This window comes from Pimephales promelas, chromosome 12, assembly GCF_988280905.1.
Source record: "Pimephales promelas chromosome 12, fPimPro1.hap1.1, whole genome shotgun sequence".
In the NCBI taxonomy this organism is placed as follows: Eukaryota; Metazoa; Chordata; class Actinopteri; order Cypriniformes; family Leuciscidae; genus Pimephales; species Pimephales promelas.
In genome coordinates this window covers 13,268,269-13,288,127 of record NC_142780.1, presented here as the reverse complement: position 1 = coordinate 13,288,127, position 19,859 = coordinate 13,268,269, and the positions used below count along the sequence as shown (strand labels likewise).

General features: G+C 36.3%; 2 protein-coding genes across 2 annotated transcripts in view; both read left to right on the top strand.

The window, feature by feature from the left end:
• Nucleotides 1-5,786, top strand: part of LOC120495069 (syndecan-2-A) — a 35,377-nt gene extending 29,591 nt beyond the window's left edge. Inside the window, exons 3-5 of the mRNA XM_039694463.2 lie at nt 3,198-3,379; nt 3,691-3,823; nt 5,343-5,786. Of these exons, the coding sequence (XP_039550397.1) occupies nt 3,198-3,379; nt 3,691-3,823; nt 5,343-5,506 (479 nt within the window). The 3' untranslated portion in view covers nt 5,507-5,786. The remainder of the gene's footprint in view (nt 1-3,197; nt 3,380-3,690; nt 3,824-5,342) is intronic.
• Nucleotides 5,787-9,060: 3,274 nt separating this feature from the next.
• LOC120495098 (carboxypeptidase Q) overlaps nt 9,061-19,859 on the top strand; it is a 64,297-nt gene continuing 53,498 nt past the window's right edge. The window contains exons 1-4 of the mRNA XM_039694508.2: nt 9,061-9,144; nt 9,582-10,035; nt 10,116-10,323; nt 11,187-11,394. Coding sequence (XP_039550442.2) covers nt 9,121-9,144; nt 9,582-10,035; nt 10,116-10,323; nt 11,187-11,394 — 894 coding nt within the window. The 5' untranslated portion in view covers nt 9,061-9,120. The remainder of the gene's footprint in view (nt 9,145-9,581; nt 10,036-10,115; nt 10,324-11,186; nt 11,395-19,859) is intronic.

Below are 19,859 nucleotides of genomic sequence, written 5' to 3'. Positions count from 1 at the left end.
ATGATCGGGAGTTTCGAGTGAGGGGGAAAAAGCTCCCAATGCAGATATCACTCATGTTCAAGTTGATCACTTAAGTCACTTAAGCCAACAGAAAGGTTTGAAAGTGACTTCTATGTGAGCTTTATACAAGTCTACACTATTACGCAATGGACAATGGATGTTTTTTTCGCTCAAAATTCCTGTCTCCTTTCTTTCTCCTCCAAATCCTGAAAAGCTTTGGACTTTTGAAACCTACAATGAAAAATGGGACACCATTTGGGACTCCGGTCTTGTGGACATCACAGACACTAGCACGAGTCCGACAATGCAAGTCCACACCAAATGTGCCACTTGGAATAGGAGCATAGAAACACATGGACCAGGAAGTAGCTGTAGACAATGTACTTAAAACACTTAAAGGAGTAGTTCACTTTTGCTGATAATTTACTCAGCCCCATGTCATCCAAGATGTCCACGTCTTTCTTTCTTCAGTCGAAAATAAATTAAGGTTTTTGATGAAAACATTCCAGGATTTTCTCCATATAATGGACTTCATTGGGAACTAAACGGTCCAAATGAGAGTTTCAGTGCAGCTTCAAAGGGCTTTAAACGACACCAGACGACGAATAAGGGTCTTATCTAGGATCCTTCGAGTCATGACTCGAAAAAAGATTTGTTTATTTTGATGAACGACTTTGAACAGGAGAGTCACAAATGCGCATCACAGAACAGAGCAAGGCGACCATTTGAGCTTATAAAACTTAAACTTTTTCATTTAGTTCTTAAATAACCGATCGTTTTGCTAGAGAAGACCCTTATTCATCGTCTGGTGTCGTTTAAAGCCCTTTGAAGCTGCAATAAAACTCTCATTTGGACCTTGAACCGTTTGGTTCCCATTAAAGTCCATTATATGGAGAAAATCCTGGAATGTTTCTTTTTGACTGAAGAAAGAAAGATGTGGATATCTTGGATGACATGGGTGTGAGTAAATTATCAGCAAAAGTTTTTTTTTTTTAAAGTGAACTACTTCTTTAAAACCAACTGCATAGAAATGCCCTGGGAACCACCCAAAACACTTGTGTTGTTTGATTTGAGTAAAAAATGGAAAAGTATTGTCTAGGTAGAGTCTTGTAATGTTTATCCTATATAATCGAGTAAAAAAGGCAAAATTAAGCTTTTATATCTGCTTTTTTACTTAACATTGGGGCATGTTTAGTACATGTACTAGAAAAAACAATTTAATGATGTATTTACATTTAACCCACAGAGCCTGTGTTGTTGTGGCTAAAGGTTGTCTAAAGTGTTGTTAATAGAAGGTCTACTACTGTACAGTAGGAGGTTGATAGACAATGCTGCCCACCCTTTGAGCGGACAGATGTTTCACCTGCAGTCAAACGCGGTCAGCCAAGACCACCATAGTCACTCAGCAGATGCCCGCTCCATACAAAAATTCTGCATTATTAATAAGTCATTTCTCTACCTCTTACTGCTGGACTGCAGTGCCTTGTACCTGGCACAATTACAGTGCAAAATGGAGAGAACGGTTGAAATATTTATACACTTTATGCATTTCACCTGTTTCTCTTGGAAACACTTTAAGCAAAAGTGCTGATACTGCATTCCTCTTCTGTTTTGTTGTATTTATTAACTAAAAGTCCAAGAAAGTGAGACATTTGGAATGCTCAAAGTAAAGCTCCGGGCATTGGTATGTCATTATAGTCTCATCACACCATAGGTCAACATTTGCAAAACCTCATATTTTCATAATCATCACGATTTGACCATAGGCAAATAAAATAGAAGGTAATATTATTAAGGAAATTATATTTTAGACACTATACTCAAACAGTGACTTTATCTGTTTTTGCTCCGTCAGTGAAACATTGTTTCAAACTTGCCACAGCAGAATTAACATAAGCGCTCCTTCAAGCTATAGACAGTTGTATTTTCAGTCCTGAATGAAACAGTTGAGTGAATGATTCAGTGACTCACTCATGAACTTATGTTTTGTTTATGAATGAATCAATGTTTTTGAATGAGTTGGTTGATTGAATGATTCAAATGACTCACTCATAAAGATAGCCACTTGTTTTGTTCATGAATGAATCAATGTTTTTGAATGAGTTGGTTGAGTGAATGGTTCAAATGCCTCACTCATAAAGACAGCCACTTGTTTTGTTCATGAATGAATCAATGTTTTTGAATGAGTTGGTTGAGTGAATGATTCAAATGCCTCACTCATAAAGACAGCCACTTGTTTTGTTCATGAATTAATCAATGGTTTTGAATGAGTTGGTTGAGTGAATGATTCAAATGACTCACTCATAAAGATAGCCACTTGTTTTGTTCATGAATGAATCAATGTTTTTGAATGAGTTGGTTGAGTGAATGGTTCAAATGCCTCACTCATAAAGACAGCCACTTGTTTTGTTCATGAATGAATCAATGTTTTTGAATGAGTTGGTTGAGTGAATGATTCAAATGCCTCACTCATAAAGACAGCCACTTGTTTTGTTCATGAATTAATCAATGGTTTTGAACAAGTTGGTTGAGTGAATGATTCAAATGCCTCACTCATAAAGACAGCCACTTGTTTTGTTCATGAATTAATCAATGGTTTTGAATGAGTTGGTTGAGTGAATGTTTCAAATGCCTCACTCATTAAGACAGCCACTTGTTTTATTCATGAATGAATCAATGTTTTTGAATGAGTTGGTTGAGTGAATGATTCAAATGCCTCACTCATAAAGACAGCCACTTGTTTTGTTCATGAATTAATCAATGGTTTTGAACGAGTTGGTTGAGTGAATGATTCAAATGCCCCACTCATTAAGACAGCCACTTGTTTTGTTCATGAATTAATCAATGTTTTTGAACGAGTTGGTTGAGTAAATGATTCAAATGACTCACTCATAAAGACAGCCACTTGTTTTGTTCATAAATGAATCAATGTTTTTGAATGAGTTGGTTGAGTGAATGATTCAAATGCCTCACTCATAAAGACTCGTATTTCTCTACCTGCTGGCATATTATTGTAACAGAAAGAGACAATTAAAAATTCCAGAGGTTTTGGAATGCACAAAAAAAAACAAAAAAACAAGCTGAGTAAAAAACTCTGCTCAACCAATCAAATTCAAGGATCGCAACAAACTATATTTCATTTGTATATTCTAATGACTGACTTATTTCATTTCTTTATTTCTCCCTCATCTCTTTAGGTTCTAGTGACACAGATGATGATGAAGACACTTCCACGGTAATTGTGCGGTACCCAGAATTCAATGCGGGGTCTACTCAGGAGCCTGTCTACACCAGCAACCCCAGCTTGGAGTCCTCTGTTTCCAGAAAGTTGGACAAAATCAGCATAGAGACATTCATCGAGTCAGACATGGGACCAGAGGTGCAATTGCTTGCCCATTTCAGTCGTACTGCTTCTGACACTATCAAAGCTTTTGCTGACACTCATTTCTCCGAAAACTTGCACAGCCTGCAAAACTGTGACAACTTATGATACTTTTGATATTGCCTCTCTTTGACGCACACACTGACCTGCTGTCTTTCGCAGTTTTACTGAACACCACTGTTAAGTTGGATCCTTCAATCTTGTTATTGAATCTTTTCCGACACCATCTACAAGCTGAATTGTTTTTTGTGTCAGCAATTTTGATGTTAAGCGGTCTTTCTCTCGCTCCCTCTCTCACTGTTTTTTAGATCTCTGACGATCAGACAGAAAAGGCTCAGGTCACCGTTGAAGCCACCAGCTCACCGAGTATTGAACAAGATGCTGATCTGCTTCATGAGGTTCGCACAGAGAATCTCTTCCAAAGGACAGAAGTGCTGGCAGGTATGTTTAAAATGAACAGCACACAGAAGGGTGATTCTTCAATTTCAGTTCCATAATAAAGGGATAGTTCACTTTGAAATTAGTTTTTGATATCAGAAAAAGGAAATCCAAGGCACTCTTCTTTAGAAAATTAAAAAGCCTTTATTGAACTGGCTATATCATGATAGAAAAGTTAAAAACATGTGGGGGAAAAAATACAACCCACGCGTAGCGGCACAAACAGCCTTCTTCAGGGTATATTTTTTCCCTCTTTTGTAGATGCTAATTGGATTGGGAACACCTGAATGACAAATAGCCTGCATATACAGAGAAGGTCCACTAGGAGGTGGTTACAAAAAAAAAAATAAAAAAAATAAAAAAATAAAAAATATTAATATTTTAAAAAATAGTAATGAAAAAAATTCAAATAATAATAATAATAATAATGAGAAAAAAAATTAAATAAAAAAAATAAAAAATAAAAACAAATAAAAAAGAAAAGGGCTGAAATCTATTTCTATTTAGTTTTTGATATGTTTTAGCTTACCTCAAGGGCATCCAAGATGCAGGTGTCTTTGTTTCCACAGTATTTTCAATTTTGATATTTTTAGGTCAAACCGTTCTTGTCTGTCAGTCATATAATGGAGGTCTATGGGGTCCACCTCAAAGAGCATGCACAGAGAAGTCCAAATTAAACATGATTTAATGACTAAATGTAAGTACACATTGATGGCCTAAGACACGAAACGAGCGGTTTGTGTGAGAAAACGAACAGTATTTATATCGTTTTTACCTCTTGTAACCACAGCCACGTCCAAGTACTCTGAGGGCGAGGGCGCTTCTGTCTGCGCAAGCGCCGTCACTCATTATTTACACAGAGATTTCAGAAGTGTTACCCTTCGCTGTGAATAAATTGCAATGGAAGACGATTTCGATATATATCAACAGACAACGTTGATTTTTTTTTTTTTTTTTGAAGGCCCGTGCCTTCAGATCACTTGGACGTGGCTGTAGTTACAAGAGGTAAAAACAGTATAAATACTGTTCGTTTTCTCACACAAACCGCTCGTTTCGTGTCTTAGGCCATCAATGTGTACTTACATTTACGAGTCATTAAATCACGTTTAATTTGGACTTCTCTGTGCATGCTCTTTATGCCCATATACCGGCATTATATGACTGACAGACAAGGACGGTTTGACCTAAAAATATCAAAATTGAAAATACTGTGGAAACAAAGACACCTACATCTTGGATGCCGTTGAGTTAAGCTAAAACATATCAAAAACTATCCCTTTAAGACGTTAAAGACAAGTTTTAGACCCCTTTTACACCTATATTTGGTGACGTCCACTTGTGTTCCAAACAACCAAAATGCATCTCAATACCAGGTGTAAACAGGACCTCTGTGTTCATTTCACTGACATTTTGATTAATTTGATCTGTAGCTGTGAGCCTTTGTTGGAGATGCATGTGTGTGTTAGATATTATAAAGGTAATATTATTTTTGTTTGACATGGTGTCATCCTTCTTGGTGCAGCGGTGATAGCCGGCGGAGTGATTGGCTTCCTGTTTGCCATCTTCCTGATCCTCCTTCTGGTGTACCGTATGAGAAAGAAGGATGAGGGGAGCTATGACCTTGGAGAGCGCAAGCCACCCAGCTCAGCCTATCAGAAGGCTCCGAGTAAAGAGTTCTACGCCTGAATGACCAATCATTGCCAACAGTAACATCATTATGACAAGCAACTCCTCTCCAAGAGTAGCATTGGATTGGTAGCACATCGAGGGGATTTTTTTTTTTTTTTTTTTTTTACGGGGAACCTTTACTTATTTAAAAATGTAACAAAAAAAAAAAAAGTAATTTTGCTTTACAAACCCAACCGGGGCTTGTATTTTCTTTTGGGATCAAAAATGTCAAAGATTGTTTCTCTATGGTTTTTGAAAACAACTGTTGTCAGTATATGAAAGTAAATCATTTCTCACAGGTTTTTAGTCAGTGACTACTTTGTAACAGTAGAGGTACGTTTTATTAAAGAACAAGACAATTCCAGGGGTGGAAATCCTGGGTTATATCTGATACCTTTAATTTTCCACTGATTATCTCAGTGTGGACTTTATCAGTAATTTAGTTTTCATCTCATCGTTTTCGTAAAGGGTATTTTTCTCCTTCGGCTTGTGCCATTATGTTCTTCAGTCAAACTGAATGTTTGTATTTTCGTCTGGCCAATATGAAATCATGCAAAGATCACAGCATACTGCAGAATGTTTAAATGTATTTTGTTATATTTCACGATTCTAATGTAGTCGGTACAGTGTTAAGTCCCTGAAAGTTCACATTCTACTTTGCCTAAAGCTAAGAACACATTCCTCCATTCTTGTACTCCTTCATTCCCTCTTTTTCTGTCTTTTAGTTTCATCAAAGTCTCCCACAACTCCATTCATACTCATAGCATACTTCAGTATTGCAGTAATTGACTGAAATGATTAAGATTACTGTAACTGTGATATAAGTCTGCATTGCACACAAGCTTATCAAGGTCAAGAACCCCTAACACAACTTTTTGAGATCCAGTTACCCAACACTTGGATGGAAAAAAGGCTCATTAGAATAAGATATGGATTAATAACAAGTGTAATGAGTCCAAGAATGAATCTTCCATGACAAGTTAACATCATTTATTTTACCCAGTAAAAGTCTGCAGTTTTACATATTTTTATGCCCCCATTCTTCTCAGTCGACCCATTTGCAATGTTCATTTTTGACAGAAAGCCTAATGAAGGCCATTTTTCTTTATTTCGTAATATTATCTCTCACGCTAAAGCAGCTTTTAAAAAGAATTTCTCTTTTGTTTCCGACTCGAGCATACTCTGCCGAATGTCTCTGACCTTCCAAAGACTCAAACAGTGTTGTTAACAGTGATGATGATTAATAACGTGAATCACATCTGCTCATTTTTACTCTTCTCTTCATGTGCATTTCCAATATGTTTCTTTTAAAGACCTGACTGACCATTTAGAGTCAACGACGTCTCTGTATATGTTAATATACAATAATTTATAGAATATAATTATTTATATACTACATATTATATGTAATATGTTAGTTAAAAAAAAATCTATGAAAATGTATATTCACAAATGTTTTAGAAGCCCTTGAAGTGCCTACTGTTCTGCAACAGTTCTACAGGGATTTTAAGGACATTTGTGCATCGGAATGATGTTAAAAGCTGGAACTGGAGAAATGTGATGAGTGGTAATGTCACAGAATTACAGAAACAGTATTGTATTTCATAAAAAAACACTACTGAATAAACATTTTCTCATGGTATTTTAATTACGCTTCTTGCGCATCAAACTCAAATCACCTTGCACCTCTCTTTGGTGATTATTCCCAACTGTTCAATCACTGACTGTGTGTATGAATATGTGCATGATGAATCAATATGCATGCCAAGTGTCTCTCAGCTCTCTTTGGACCATGAAACACAAGCTGTGGGGGAAATGTAACACCTCTGAAGAAGACTGCTCAGGGAGTTGTCCCTAGATGTTAAAGCTCTGACAGGAAAGTGTACTAGACTAGGCTGTTTTATTCCAAAAGAATCTCACACTTACTTGTCACAACACATTTCCACACCTATTCTAGAAAATTTATGCAGAAGCATGAGCTGAACATATGATCATATGCATAGCTGAACAAGCCCTTCATTTTCAAGTTGACATTTATTATTCATACTTTTTTGTTGTTGTTGTTATTTAGCGTTTTAGTGTTGCTTGTTGCTCAGACATAACATCAAATATGTGTTGCCAGGCTAATATAGGCCTCTAGGCTATTATGGACACATTCCCTCTTAATCTTACCAAAAAAAAGCTTATTTAAGTGTGCTATTAGTATCTTTTAAACTAAAAACTTTATATGCTCTCAGAAATACACTTAAATTTGCACGCACTTAACTTATACTGACAGAAAAGTCTTAAGTATATTTGGCCTATATTTGAATATATATATATACTTAAAAGTATGATTAAGTACACTGTAGACAACACGTTACATTATACTCGGAGCTGATCAGAATCAGAATCAGAAAGAGCTTTATTGCAAAGTATGTTTAGGAATTTGTCTTGGTGACAGATGCAACAAAAAAATTTTATCAACAAATTTTATACAAAAAACAAAACTAGGCTATACACAAAATAGACAACAGACAATTACGTAGGCCTATGTACAGATATGTTATACAAATGCAAGGAGTGTAAATAAGTGGTAGGCCTATGGTGTGATAAATAAATATAACTATAAATAGTGTTCTGTATTGCACATGTTTATTGCACGGTGGGGGCAAAAACTGTTTATGAAGGGTAGGCCTATGGCCTGAGGAAAGAAACGTTTCTTGTGCCTGGCTGTTCTGGTGCTCAGTGCTCTGCAGTTCAAAGAGGAAGTGCGGAAACAGTTCAAAGAGGAAATGGCCTGGATATAAGGAGCCAGAATGATTAATCTTCGGAGGCTGGGAATGAATCCGAAGCGGCAGGTCGTACAGAGGTCACGTGGTACAAAGAGATCTCAGAAAATTGCAGAATGAATGTAAAATGTTTTTCACAAAACTCGAAATTGCAGCAGTCAGCGCGAAGACACACACACACACACACGGAAATAGCACCTTTACAATTGTATAAATAAATAGCCTAATTTACTTTGTTCCTTAGGCCTACACCGTGTCTGTTTTCTTAGCCAGAAGTAAAATAAAATAAAATGATATTCAGGGGACTAAACGCGAAAGTCCCATAAACGTCCCGAATGGCCGCCCGCTGGTGGTCCTGGGAACATCCCGTCCTCTTGAACGTCTGGAGGACGTCTTCGCGAACGCGAAGGTCCGCGAGACATCAAGCCGCATCAAGCAGACTCCACATGGGGACGTTCGCACAAGCCATTTAGGGGACGTTCTGTGGACCTTCTTTTTTTTTGTTAGCTGGGTGTATGTGTGCGGTTTCTGATCACATACATCTTCTTTTGGCTGTTTGGCCATCTCAATCATTTTGACATAAGAGCAATGTTAGATGACAACAACAACACTACTAATAATAATTATAGATACATGTTTTTTTGTATGTTTTCATAATAAACGTTTACTTGCTCTACATACCTCATCCATAAATTTAGAATTAGATTTTTTTTTCATATATATATAAATGGTAAATTGTCTTCGAATTGCTTCATAAAACTACAACGGTTTGGGAATGTTGTTTTGAAACGCGTTTTGTGTGTTTGTTCCAGGGCGCTTGCCGTAGCCACATGAGCGCCCAATGTTTTGGTTTTTCAAGGAATGTACAGTTGTGAAACCATGCCGGTAAATGTATACATTTTACTTTTAATACGTACTTATTAAAATTATGCATACAATTATTGTAATGCTTTTCCTCTAAAACCCAGAATAAGCCGTTACGTTTCTATTTTTTTGTGCACATAATATCAAGCAGTTTGTTGTATTTTTATTATGTAGCCATCTATAACGTTTGTGATTATTATTGTTACTGTGCCATTCTAACATAAATGGCGTTGCCATTAAATGTTGCTTAAATGTTTTTGCTTAAATGTATAAAATGTTTTCATATCAGAAACGACTATGAAAAAAGTTGCAACCAGTTCCAGGAAACTATTTATTGAATATAACCAGTTGAACTGTATCTGACACAAATTATTTAAAGCCTCATTTAACTTATTCCATTTTACAGAATAAATGGCAAATATGATTGACTTGTTCTTTATCTCTCATGTGCTTTTCAGATGACTGGCAATAAAAGCAGGGGTCATAACTCCACCAGTCAGGTGCTGCGGACTCTTTTTATCCTCTGCTGTCTTCTACAGTGTCACTCTAGGCCTCACAGTTATGACAGTAAACCCCTTTCTGAAATATCCAGAGAGGTTTCTAAGTACTCTGACATTGCTCAACAAATCATAAACCTGGCAGTATATGGAAAAGCCCAGAACCGTTCCTACGAGAGGCTAGCTGAGTTCACTGACACCATTGGAAACAGAGTCAGTGGCTCTAAGAACCTAGACCTGGCCATTAAGTACATGTATAATGCCCTTCGACAGGACGGACTGGAGAACGTGCATCTAGAGCCAGTGAAGATCCCTCACTGGGTGCGGGGGGAGGAGAGTGCAGTGATGCTTCTACCGAGAAACCACACTTTAGCCATACTTGGGCTTGGTAGTAGTGTAGGAACTCCTCCAGGGGGTTAGTAGTCACAGTTCATCTAGTCATGACCTTTTAAATACCTGCACCTGCAAATATCTAAGCTCATGTTCTCCTGGCAGGTATAGAGGCTGAGGTAATCGTGGTGGACTCTTTTGAAGAGTTGAAGAAGCGAGCGAGTGAGGCTAAAGGGAAAATCGTTGTGTATAACCAGCCGTTTGTCAGCTATGGGGAGACTGTAGCCTATCGGGCCTCAGGGGCCTCAGAGGCCGCTAAAGTTGGAGCCGTTGCCTCTCTCATCCGTTCAGTAACTCCATTATCCATCAACAGGTCAGAATCAATGCACCATTAAAAGGACTCACTGTAAACAAAAGGCTGCATGCTTTTCAAATAGAAATTTGAATAATGTCTAAAGAAAAGAAGGAAATTAAAATTTAAAAGTAACCTTCAAGATTGAAGCTCCAGAGATTATTTGTTTTTTGTAGAATGGTATCTTAAAGTAAAATACACTACATTATAGGTTGAAAGTTTGAAATACTGAATGTTTTTGAAAGAAGTCTCTTATGCTCACCAAGGCTACACTTATTTGATGAAAAATACAGTAAAATATTTAGTATTTATAGTAATAAATATTACATACAATGTTTTTAATATTGAATTGTCACATGATCCTTCAGAAATTATTTAAATATGCTGATTTGGTGCTCTGATATTATTGTTATCAATATTTAAAACAGTTGTGCAACTTAATATTTTTTGTGGAAACCAACCGTGATTAACTACCATTCAGGATTTAAAAAAAAAATATATATATAGTCATACTTTTAAGTTGCATTAAAGAATGCATTCAATTAATTGTTACATTCATATGTTACAAAAATAAATAAATGCTGTTCTTTTGAACTTTCTATTCATCAAAGAATCATTAAAAAGTTATCACAGTTACCACAAAAAAAAAAATAAAAAAAAAATGCTAAAACATTCAGCTTTGCCGTCACAGGAATAAATAAAATTAATGTTTTAAAAATAATATTACTTAGTTGTTACTGTATTTTTGATCAAATAAATGCAAAAGAGACTTACATTAATACATTCAAAACCTTTGATCAATGGTGTATTTTGTAAAAAATTATCCATGAGACATTTAAAAGCAGATTTGTATGTTTTTAACCCACATGTGATGTTGTTTTCAGTCCCCACACTGGCTGGCAGTGGTACCAGCCTGGAGTGGTTCAGATCCCCACCGCCTGCATCACTATCGAGGATGCCCAGATGATGGCCAGGATGGCCCGCAGAGGCCAGAGGATTGTGGTGCGTCTGACAATGGCGGCCCAAACACTTCCAGACGTTGACTCGTTCAACACTGTGGCTGAAATCACAGGCAGCGAGCATCCTGAACAGGTAGGTGACTTTAAATATATACTGCTTGTCCACTACCCTTGTACAGCACACTTAAATATATACTATGAATTAAATATGTACTCCAGCTAATCTCACAAAGCACACCATGATGTGAAGGATTTGAGTGATAATACCCTACAGTTACTACTAATGGTTTACAACTGAATGTTGACTTATGTGCTCTTGTAAAAAAAAGTATTTTAGAGTTTGTAATTGTTTCCAGTCAAGACTGATTTCACAAAAACTAGGTCAACATGAAACTGCATTTACAGCCCATTTTACTTCTGTAATATGACATATTTCTGAGTTAAATGTGATATTCAGCAAGAAAAAAAAAAAAGAAGGACCAGACTGGAAATTGGAAATGGATTTTTTTCAGGCTAAAATGAAGTCAAGATTTGCTCAAATATATTTCCTAAATGCTTCGACTATTTGTTAACATTAGCCAATAACCTTGCACGGCCTAGACGATGTCAGATGAAAAAGAATGTTGTCCCACAGGTTGACCAAGTTATTTATTTTGTTGAAAGAATTTTTTTCACTGGAATGATGTGCAATGATGAAAAAGGCAAGGTTTATTTGATCTGCATTTCTCATTTATGCATTTATACACAAAAGCTTAAAGAGACGTTTGTTTACACGGTTTGCCACACATTGTCACACATTGTTTGTCAGTTTTTGCCTTTCCATGGGAATCAAACTCGTGACCATAGCGCAATTCATTATTGTTTGAGCTATAGGAAAACACATTGTCTCATTCAGTTATAATTGTGTAAATCATCCTTATGTATACGCACAGATAAATTTCAATCAAATTTCATAACACGCATATCCTTGTTCAGTATTCAAAATAATTGATCTCAAAACCAAAACCTGCCTGTATTTGTCGGTTCTGGGTTCTAATCCGTTTTTTTTTTTCTTCATTAAAACCGATTATGTTTCTCAGTGGTTGTATATCAAGCAGGGACACGTTTGTGTGCATTTTACTTTGTGATTTCACTGGAACAAATAGTCCCCGCAACGGATTAAAGCGTGTGTCCTTGTGAAGACTGTGCACGGCAGCCCGAGCCACAAGAGAACACTGTTTTTTATATTTAACAAACAAACGAAATGAATGCTTTACTAGTTAACTAGATATGTTTTATTTATTTTAGTTGCATCCATGCCGCGAGATGTTTCAAAAGTGGTGGGGACAATATCAACCCTGGCAAAGTGGTGGGGACATGACCCACCCGTCCCATCCGCAAATTACGCCTATGGTTGTGTCCCTTAAAACTCAACTTTAATCATTAAATTGACATATTTAAAAGTTTTTTCCTTGAAAAAATGTCTTCATGCCTTAAAATAGCTTGAATGTAACTCTACACCCTTGCTTCATTTAGGAGACATGGTTCTATGAATATGCAAACTAGCCCCGCCTCCACCCACTCACACCAGGGGCCCGTTTCAATAAGGAGGTTCAACCAACTCTGAGTTAAAGCTTGAACTCTGAGTTGACTTACCCTGAGATGGGAAACTCTGAGTTTTCGGTTACAGAACAGCTGAAATGAGTTGACTGACTCTGAGTTAAGCACGTGCACCACAACTATAAAAAGCCATTATCAATGGAGCGCAGATATTATGAGTCACCATGGCAACAGCGCCAGACAAAAACAGGTGTTGGGTGTAATTAATTACCAAGTAATCTAAATATTGTAATTAAATTAAAGGGATTACTCTTAATTCTTCTGTAATTTTAAATAAAATATGATGCAATTACATTAAATAGGCTACTGCATAAACTACAGACCAATTCAGTATAAAACAATAGTGGATTTAACATACATTTTTAAAAGGTATATTTTTTATGTAACCTTCTCCCCCCACACACTTTGATCAATTCATGCAATTGCATGTTGTTAATTTGAAAGCATTAAAAGTGCAGTTTCTTGTCTCTCCTCCTTGTATTGTTCAAGTGGTTGAGGTTGATATAGGATTTAGTAATTAGTAATATGTAGACCAATACTTTCTAGAGATAGTAATTATTACATGAATCTAACTACACCGTTGAAGATGTCATTTGTTGTTAATAATTCATAACTATTTTAGAGTAACTTACAGTTATAATATCAGAGGTGAAACTGGAAGAATGTTATTCAATCTAAAGTAGGCTACTATTACTTTGATACATTTTTACTTAAGTAAAAGTAAAAATACCAGTCTAAATATTTACTCAAGTAAAAAGTAGTTAATTTCAAACATGAGTAAAAGTTGCTGAGTAACTTGTTTAACAGTGGGGGTGGGGTGGGGGACTCCCCCATGTGGGGAGAGTTTCACAGTATGAGAACCGTCTATACATAGTTCCCACAGGCAAAAAAATTGTCACGTGACCTCCCCGGAGACGCCATCTTTGAGGGCAAAACCGCTGTGTTTACCATAGGCGTTTACAACGTTTTATCAGAGAATGTCGTTTTACAAACAAATATTTATGTCTGTTTATATTGTTATGCAAATCATGAAAAGACAAAGTGTAATAGATTATAAAGAGACTATTAAAACAAGACATAGAGAGGTACAATGCGAAAATTTCATTCATAAATGGTGTGTATCCTTATGCAACAAAAGAAGAGCACCGATTATGCAACTTTGCCTGCAGATACAGTATTTTCATGTGTACAATTATCTGGTATTGGTGAGGAGTTTTTACACATGTGAGCAATTCCAAGCCTGGAAATCACTGGAGGTGTACGATCAGATTGACGTGGGGTTGGTTTGGTGACGTTTGCTCAAGTGCAATCAATGGAAAAGTAACTTAAAGGGTTAGTTCACCCAAAAATGAAAATTAAGTCATTAATTACTCACCCCCATGCTGTACCAACCCCGTAAGACCTTCGTTCATCTTCGGAACACAAATAAAGATATTTTTGATTGAATCTGAGGGCTGGATCACTTTTCCATAGACAGCCTGAGGGACTGCCTCTTGACGGCCCAGAAAGTCATTAAAAGAAAAGGTTTAAATATTCCATGTGCCTAAAGTGGCTCAACTATAACTTTATCAAGTGACGAGACTACTTTTTGTGCGAAAAAAAAACGTAAATAACGACTTTATTCGACTTTCCATTACTTCCTTATGGGCGCATGCGCGAGAACTGAGACGAGACCGTTCTTCTTCGACTACTTTTTGTTACCAGCTGCTCACCGCTGTGATGTAGGTGTCTTTGTTTCCACAGTATTTTCAATTTTGACATTTTTCAGTCAAACCGTTGTTGTCTATCAGTCATATAATGGAGGCTAAGGGGGTCCACCAAAAAGCATGCACAGAGAAGTCAAAATTAAATATGATTTAAAGACACGAAACGAGCGGTTTGTGTGAGAAAACGAACAGTATTTATATCGTTTTTACCTCGTGTAATCACAGTGACGTCCAAGTGATCTGAATCAGTTGTGCAATGTCCAACTGAACCGAACTGAATCAGTTCAAAGTTACGCCGGAAGTGATCGCTTGTGTGTGACGTCACTCAATATTTACACAGAGATTTCGGTACCTTTTACTAAACATATTTAGATATACCGAAATCGTCTTGCATTGCAGTTTCCCGTATATCTAAATATGTTTAGTGAAAGGTAAAACTTCCGAAATCTCTGTATAAACAAAGAGTGACGTAGGCGCGCAAGCGATCACTTCCGGCGCATGCGCAGACCAAAGCGCCCGTGCCGTCAGATCATTTTGTCATGGCTATGATTACAAGAGGTAAAAACGATATAAATACTGTTCGTTTTCTCACACAAACCGCTCGTTTCGTGTCTTAGGCCATCAGTGTGTACTTACATTTACGAGTCATTAAATCATGTTTAATTTGGACTTCTCTGTGCATGCTTTTTGGTGGACCCCCTTAGCCTCCAGTGTATGACTGATAGACAACAACGGTTTGACTGAAAAATGTCAAAATTGAAAATACTGTGGAAACAAAGACACCTACATCTTGGATGCCCTTGAGGTAAGCTAAAAAATATCAAAAAATAATTTCAAAGTGAACTATCCCTTTAAAAACGGACTCTTATCCAATATTTGTGCTGAGTCTTCTGTGTTTTTGTGTCTCATGGAGTCGCTGCCTAAACAGTCAGTTTGGAGGTTCCACCTCATTTAGAAGGCAACAGTGGACCATTAAGTCGCTCTCCAGGTTTTGGAACAGAACCATTATTTTTTGCATTCTCTGCAGATGCCTAGCCTCCATGATGGGCCAAGCAGAGGTCATTCTGACATTTGTTTGCATTGCTGCTCAGCAGGATATCAGGGAACCAATTACAGAGATCTGCTTGTGTTTATGGAAAGGAATCTGTTAGTCAGGAGTCAGAGGAATATGGTTTCTACTTCTTTATCCCCAATTATAGACCGTAGATGATTTTTCCACTGCTCAGCTAACACCCCTTTGACTGATCATCATACATCTGTCCAGCATCCACTGCCAGCTTATATCTAATTAGAAACTTGTCAGGGAAAGTTTTCTACTTCTATTAGTGTGCTGCCCTCGCTGTCAGTTCCACAGCTATGCGTTATATTTTCAGCACTCTTCCCTGTTAAAGTATTCTGTGGGAGGAGGTGAAAGATTCTGTGTGATTAAGTGTGAAGGGAAAAAGAACCATTCTGCAGACTTAAATATTAATGGAAACGTTCAGCTTGAGTGGTCTGTGTTATCCCTCACACTCGGATGCATGACCACAGCTACAAGAGCGAGAAAGAGAGAGAGAGAGATAATGAAATTTGAGGAACTGAAGCCTCACACAGAAACCAACGTTAAATTGTTTTATAGACAGTCATTGGGTGAAACTGTCCAAGAACATGTCTGGGTCATATTTCACCCCGAAATCCATTGAAAGATTTATTTTAATAATTTTTTTTATAACAGTATTGGAAGTATCCTTCCCATGTTGGCATTATTTGAATGGGAAAACAGTCATGATAATGAACAAATAATAAAAAACAAAAACATGATTTAATAAATTCATAGTGAACATGATGTTACATGATTCCCAGGAAACCTTTCTTTGTTATTATCACAGTTGAAAATGGTTGTGCTGTGGAAACTGTAATAAATTGTCTTTTTCAGGATTCTTTGATCAACAGAAACTTATAAAATATAAATCAGCTTTAACATTGTAACTGTCATTAGTGTCATTTTAATCAATTTAATGCATGCTTGCTTAATAAATAAATTAGTTCACTGTAGTGTTCCCAGCCAAATGTACTGTATATTTGCTAATAGCAGACATGATGTTAATGTTAATCTAATTTGAATCACCATTGAAGGGTGACATGTTTTTCTGTGACTCGTTCAATCAAAAGAAGAGAATGAGATCTTCTGTACTCTCTCATATACATGCACAAGTATGCAGAAAGCTGGATTTGTTCCTCTTTCATGATCTCAGCGAGACAGAATGCTAGGTTTGCTGACTAAACATGATTTGAGTGCTTCATTTGGAATTAGAAGGAATTTTGAATAAGAGGAAACAGGTCTGTAACTTCAGGAAAGTGGTGAAGTGAATCCCGCAAGCTTCCTCAATCCTCATGCGTGGCCTTATTTAGATTTTACTGGTAACAAGATGGACTTTTCATAAAACGTGGCTGTCTATAGAGTAGAAAACCAATTAAAATAAAAATAAAAATTATAAATCTGTGCTACATGACAACTGAGATAAGGGGCAGTGGCGTTCCCTTCTTCCAAAAAGGTAATGTATGCACTGGGCTTGATGCAACTGTTTGTGAGCGGGGATACAAAATGTAAAACTGTCCAACGGATGCTGCTTTTTGCTGGTTTAAAATAGGTAAACTTGTGTTTACCTATAAAAGAAGATGAATTTGTGAAGCGGATTAAGGTGTCCTTCATATTTAGCTAGTACCATTCTTTTTTGTGAATTCTTGCAGTGATCTTTTCCTTCCTAATGTTGCAATAGTTGCCTGAGGTTTCTTCAGGTGAAATGGTCAATGTCAGTCAGTGTTTTCCGCTCAGTTTTGAATTGGGATTTAGTATTTGTGTTCTAATAATCTGACATTAGCAATAATGGTGTTGGTATTGAGAGATTTTTTCTTGTCCATCGACTCATTGGGTCATAGGAGTGTCTTTTGACGTGCACAACACGCACAATCATGCATCGAATAACCTTTCACTGTTGCCATTTTACATGACAATTTCCTCCTTTTTTTAAAACCAGACGCAGTCCATAAAGCCAGTCCATTTATGCAGAATTGACATATAATGGCAGGAAATTCGGAGTAAGTATACCACTGGTAAAAATGTTGCTGTCAGCAGTGATTTTAAAACTGTTTATTCAGGAGAATGAAGAAGTATGACTTCATTAGACAGTTAAGTCTATAAAAAAGTGCTTTTAATGTGCTATATTTTTGAGGACTACTTGTGAGATCATAACAAAAAATGACTTTCAAAAACATTAGTTCACAATGTACACTGTTCAAAACTTTTGAAGTCAGTAATATTTTATTTTTTTATTTTTTTAAAGACATCTCTCAGTTTACTTTTTCCACAAATTCCGTCTTATTTTATTCCCTGATTCTGGTTTTAGTCTATCTAGGTTCCATTTTTAGTTTTTTGTACTCCATTTTAATGGTTAAATTAAATTTTACTAATCAAAAAGTCTTAATAATTGATATCATGACACTCATTTAACAACACTTTATTAAAAGTTAAACAAAAATGACATGTTTACGGCCCTATGAAATACATAGTTTTTTTTTTCAAATTCTGTTTTATTTGATTTTTTTTACTAATTTCTTTGTTTTCTATTTTAAGAGTTTTGGATTCCATTTTAATTGTATAATTAAACCACATATAAATAAATTATGTATAATTAATTGAATTCATAAAATCAATTAATTAATCCCAATTACGTTGTCACGTCGACGTAACGTCTACCCTAACGTCTAATTCCGTGAATTTCAGAAAATCTGTAAAATTTCAGTAAAACAGTAAATTCTGTTTTTATGACTGGATTCTGTAATTTCATCTGTGTTTTCCACATCGCTGAAATATTACAATTTACAATTTGTTTTCAATTATTTAATTTACTATTTTTAAAATGTAATTTATTTTTATGATGGCAAAGCTGAATTTTCATCATCATCATTACTGCAGTCTTCGGTGTCACATGATCCTTCAGACACTATTCTAATATGCTGATTTGATGCTCAAGAAACATTTATTATTATAATTATCAATGTTGAAAATAGTTGTCTTGCTTAATATTTTTGTGGAATCTGTGGTAATTTTTTTTTTCTTTTGGATTGTTTGATGAATAGAAAGTTCAAAAGAACAGAATTTATTTGAATCTTTTGTAAAATTATATCTTGCTGTCACTTTTGAACAATTGAATTCATCCTTTAAATAAAATAAATAAATTAAATTAAATCTTACAGACCTCAAACGTTTGAGCAGTGGTGTACAAAGACTGTTTTTACAAAGAAGAAATTTAAAGTATGAAATGCTTTATGCAACCATTTTTCTTTCGCAATGTAATGTATTTCTGAGCGAAACAGGATATTTAAATCAGAGAAAAAATGTTGGACGGGACTGGGGATGGATTTCATCCTTAGGGAATTTCTTGGAATGTGAAAAGGGGATTACAAAAAAGGGTGGTTTTAGGAGAGGGGATGAAAAGTAAGAGGGTTTCAGGAAAACATCAGACAAGGAAAATCAAGTTAGGAAGCGCAAGTTTTTGCATTTTGATGAAAGATTACAAAGACAAACATTTTCCCCTTTTGGAATGACATGCACCAGTGAATTGTTCACAATAAGCCTGGGAACGTGTACTGAGAAAGTAAATAGGGTCAATGTTGACTTTAATCAAATCTGAAGATTCTGGAAATGACATATTGTGTCTTTCAAACAGAAATGTTTGTTCTGGGTTTACCGTATTTATAGCCATATACCCTTTTTTATGGTGAATGTTAGTTTGTGGTTTTAGCTTTGTGTCTGTCACTAACCTGGTGTGTTTACACTAACCAGTCTGTTGAGTTTTGATTTCTACCATTTGCAGAAACTGAGACCTCTGATGACGTTGATTGGGGCCCCCTGAGTGTGTGTGTCTGTATGTGTGTGTTTGACAGAGGGCTGAGAGAGAGGGCTGATAGCTAAGAGTGACGTTTTTTTTGCACGCGCGTGGGTTGCTCTGATTGAAGGCAGCCATAACGATAGTGTGACAGGTTGTGTGTCCACATGTCTGCCTAATGCCTGACTGCAGGGGAAACATTTTTACTTGGTATTAAAAAAAAATCTCCCACACACATAGTGTTGCTGCCCACACTATGAGCAGCTTATAGTCACTGATTTCTCATTCAAAGAATGAATTGTTGAAAGGGACATGCTTGAAATTATACATATCACATTGTGCCCTTTAACGAGCCATTAATGTAGAGATGAGCATGCTGTAAGTCATATTGATGTAATTGACAACCAAGCAAGAATGAATTAATT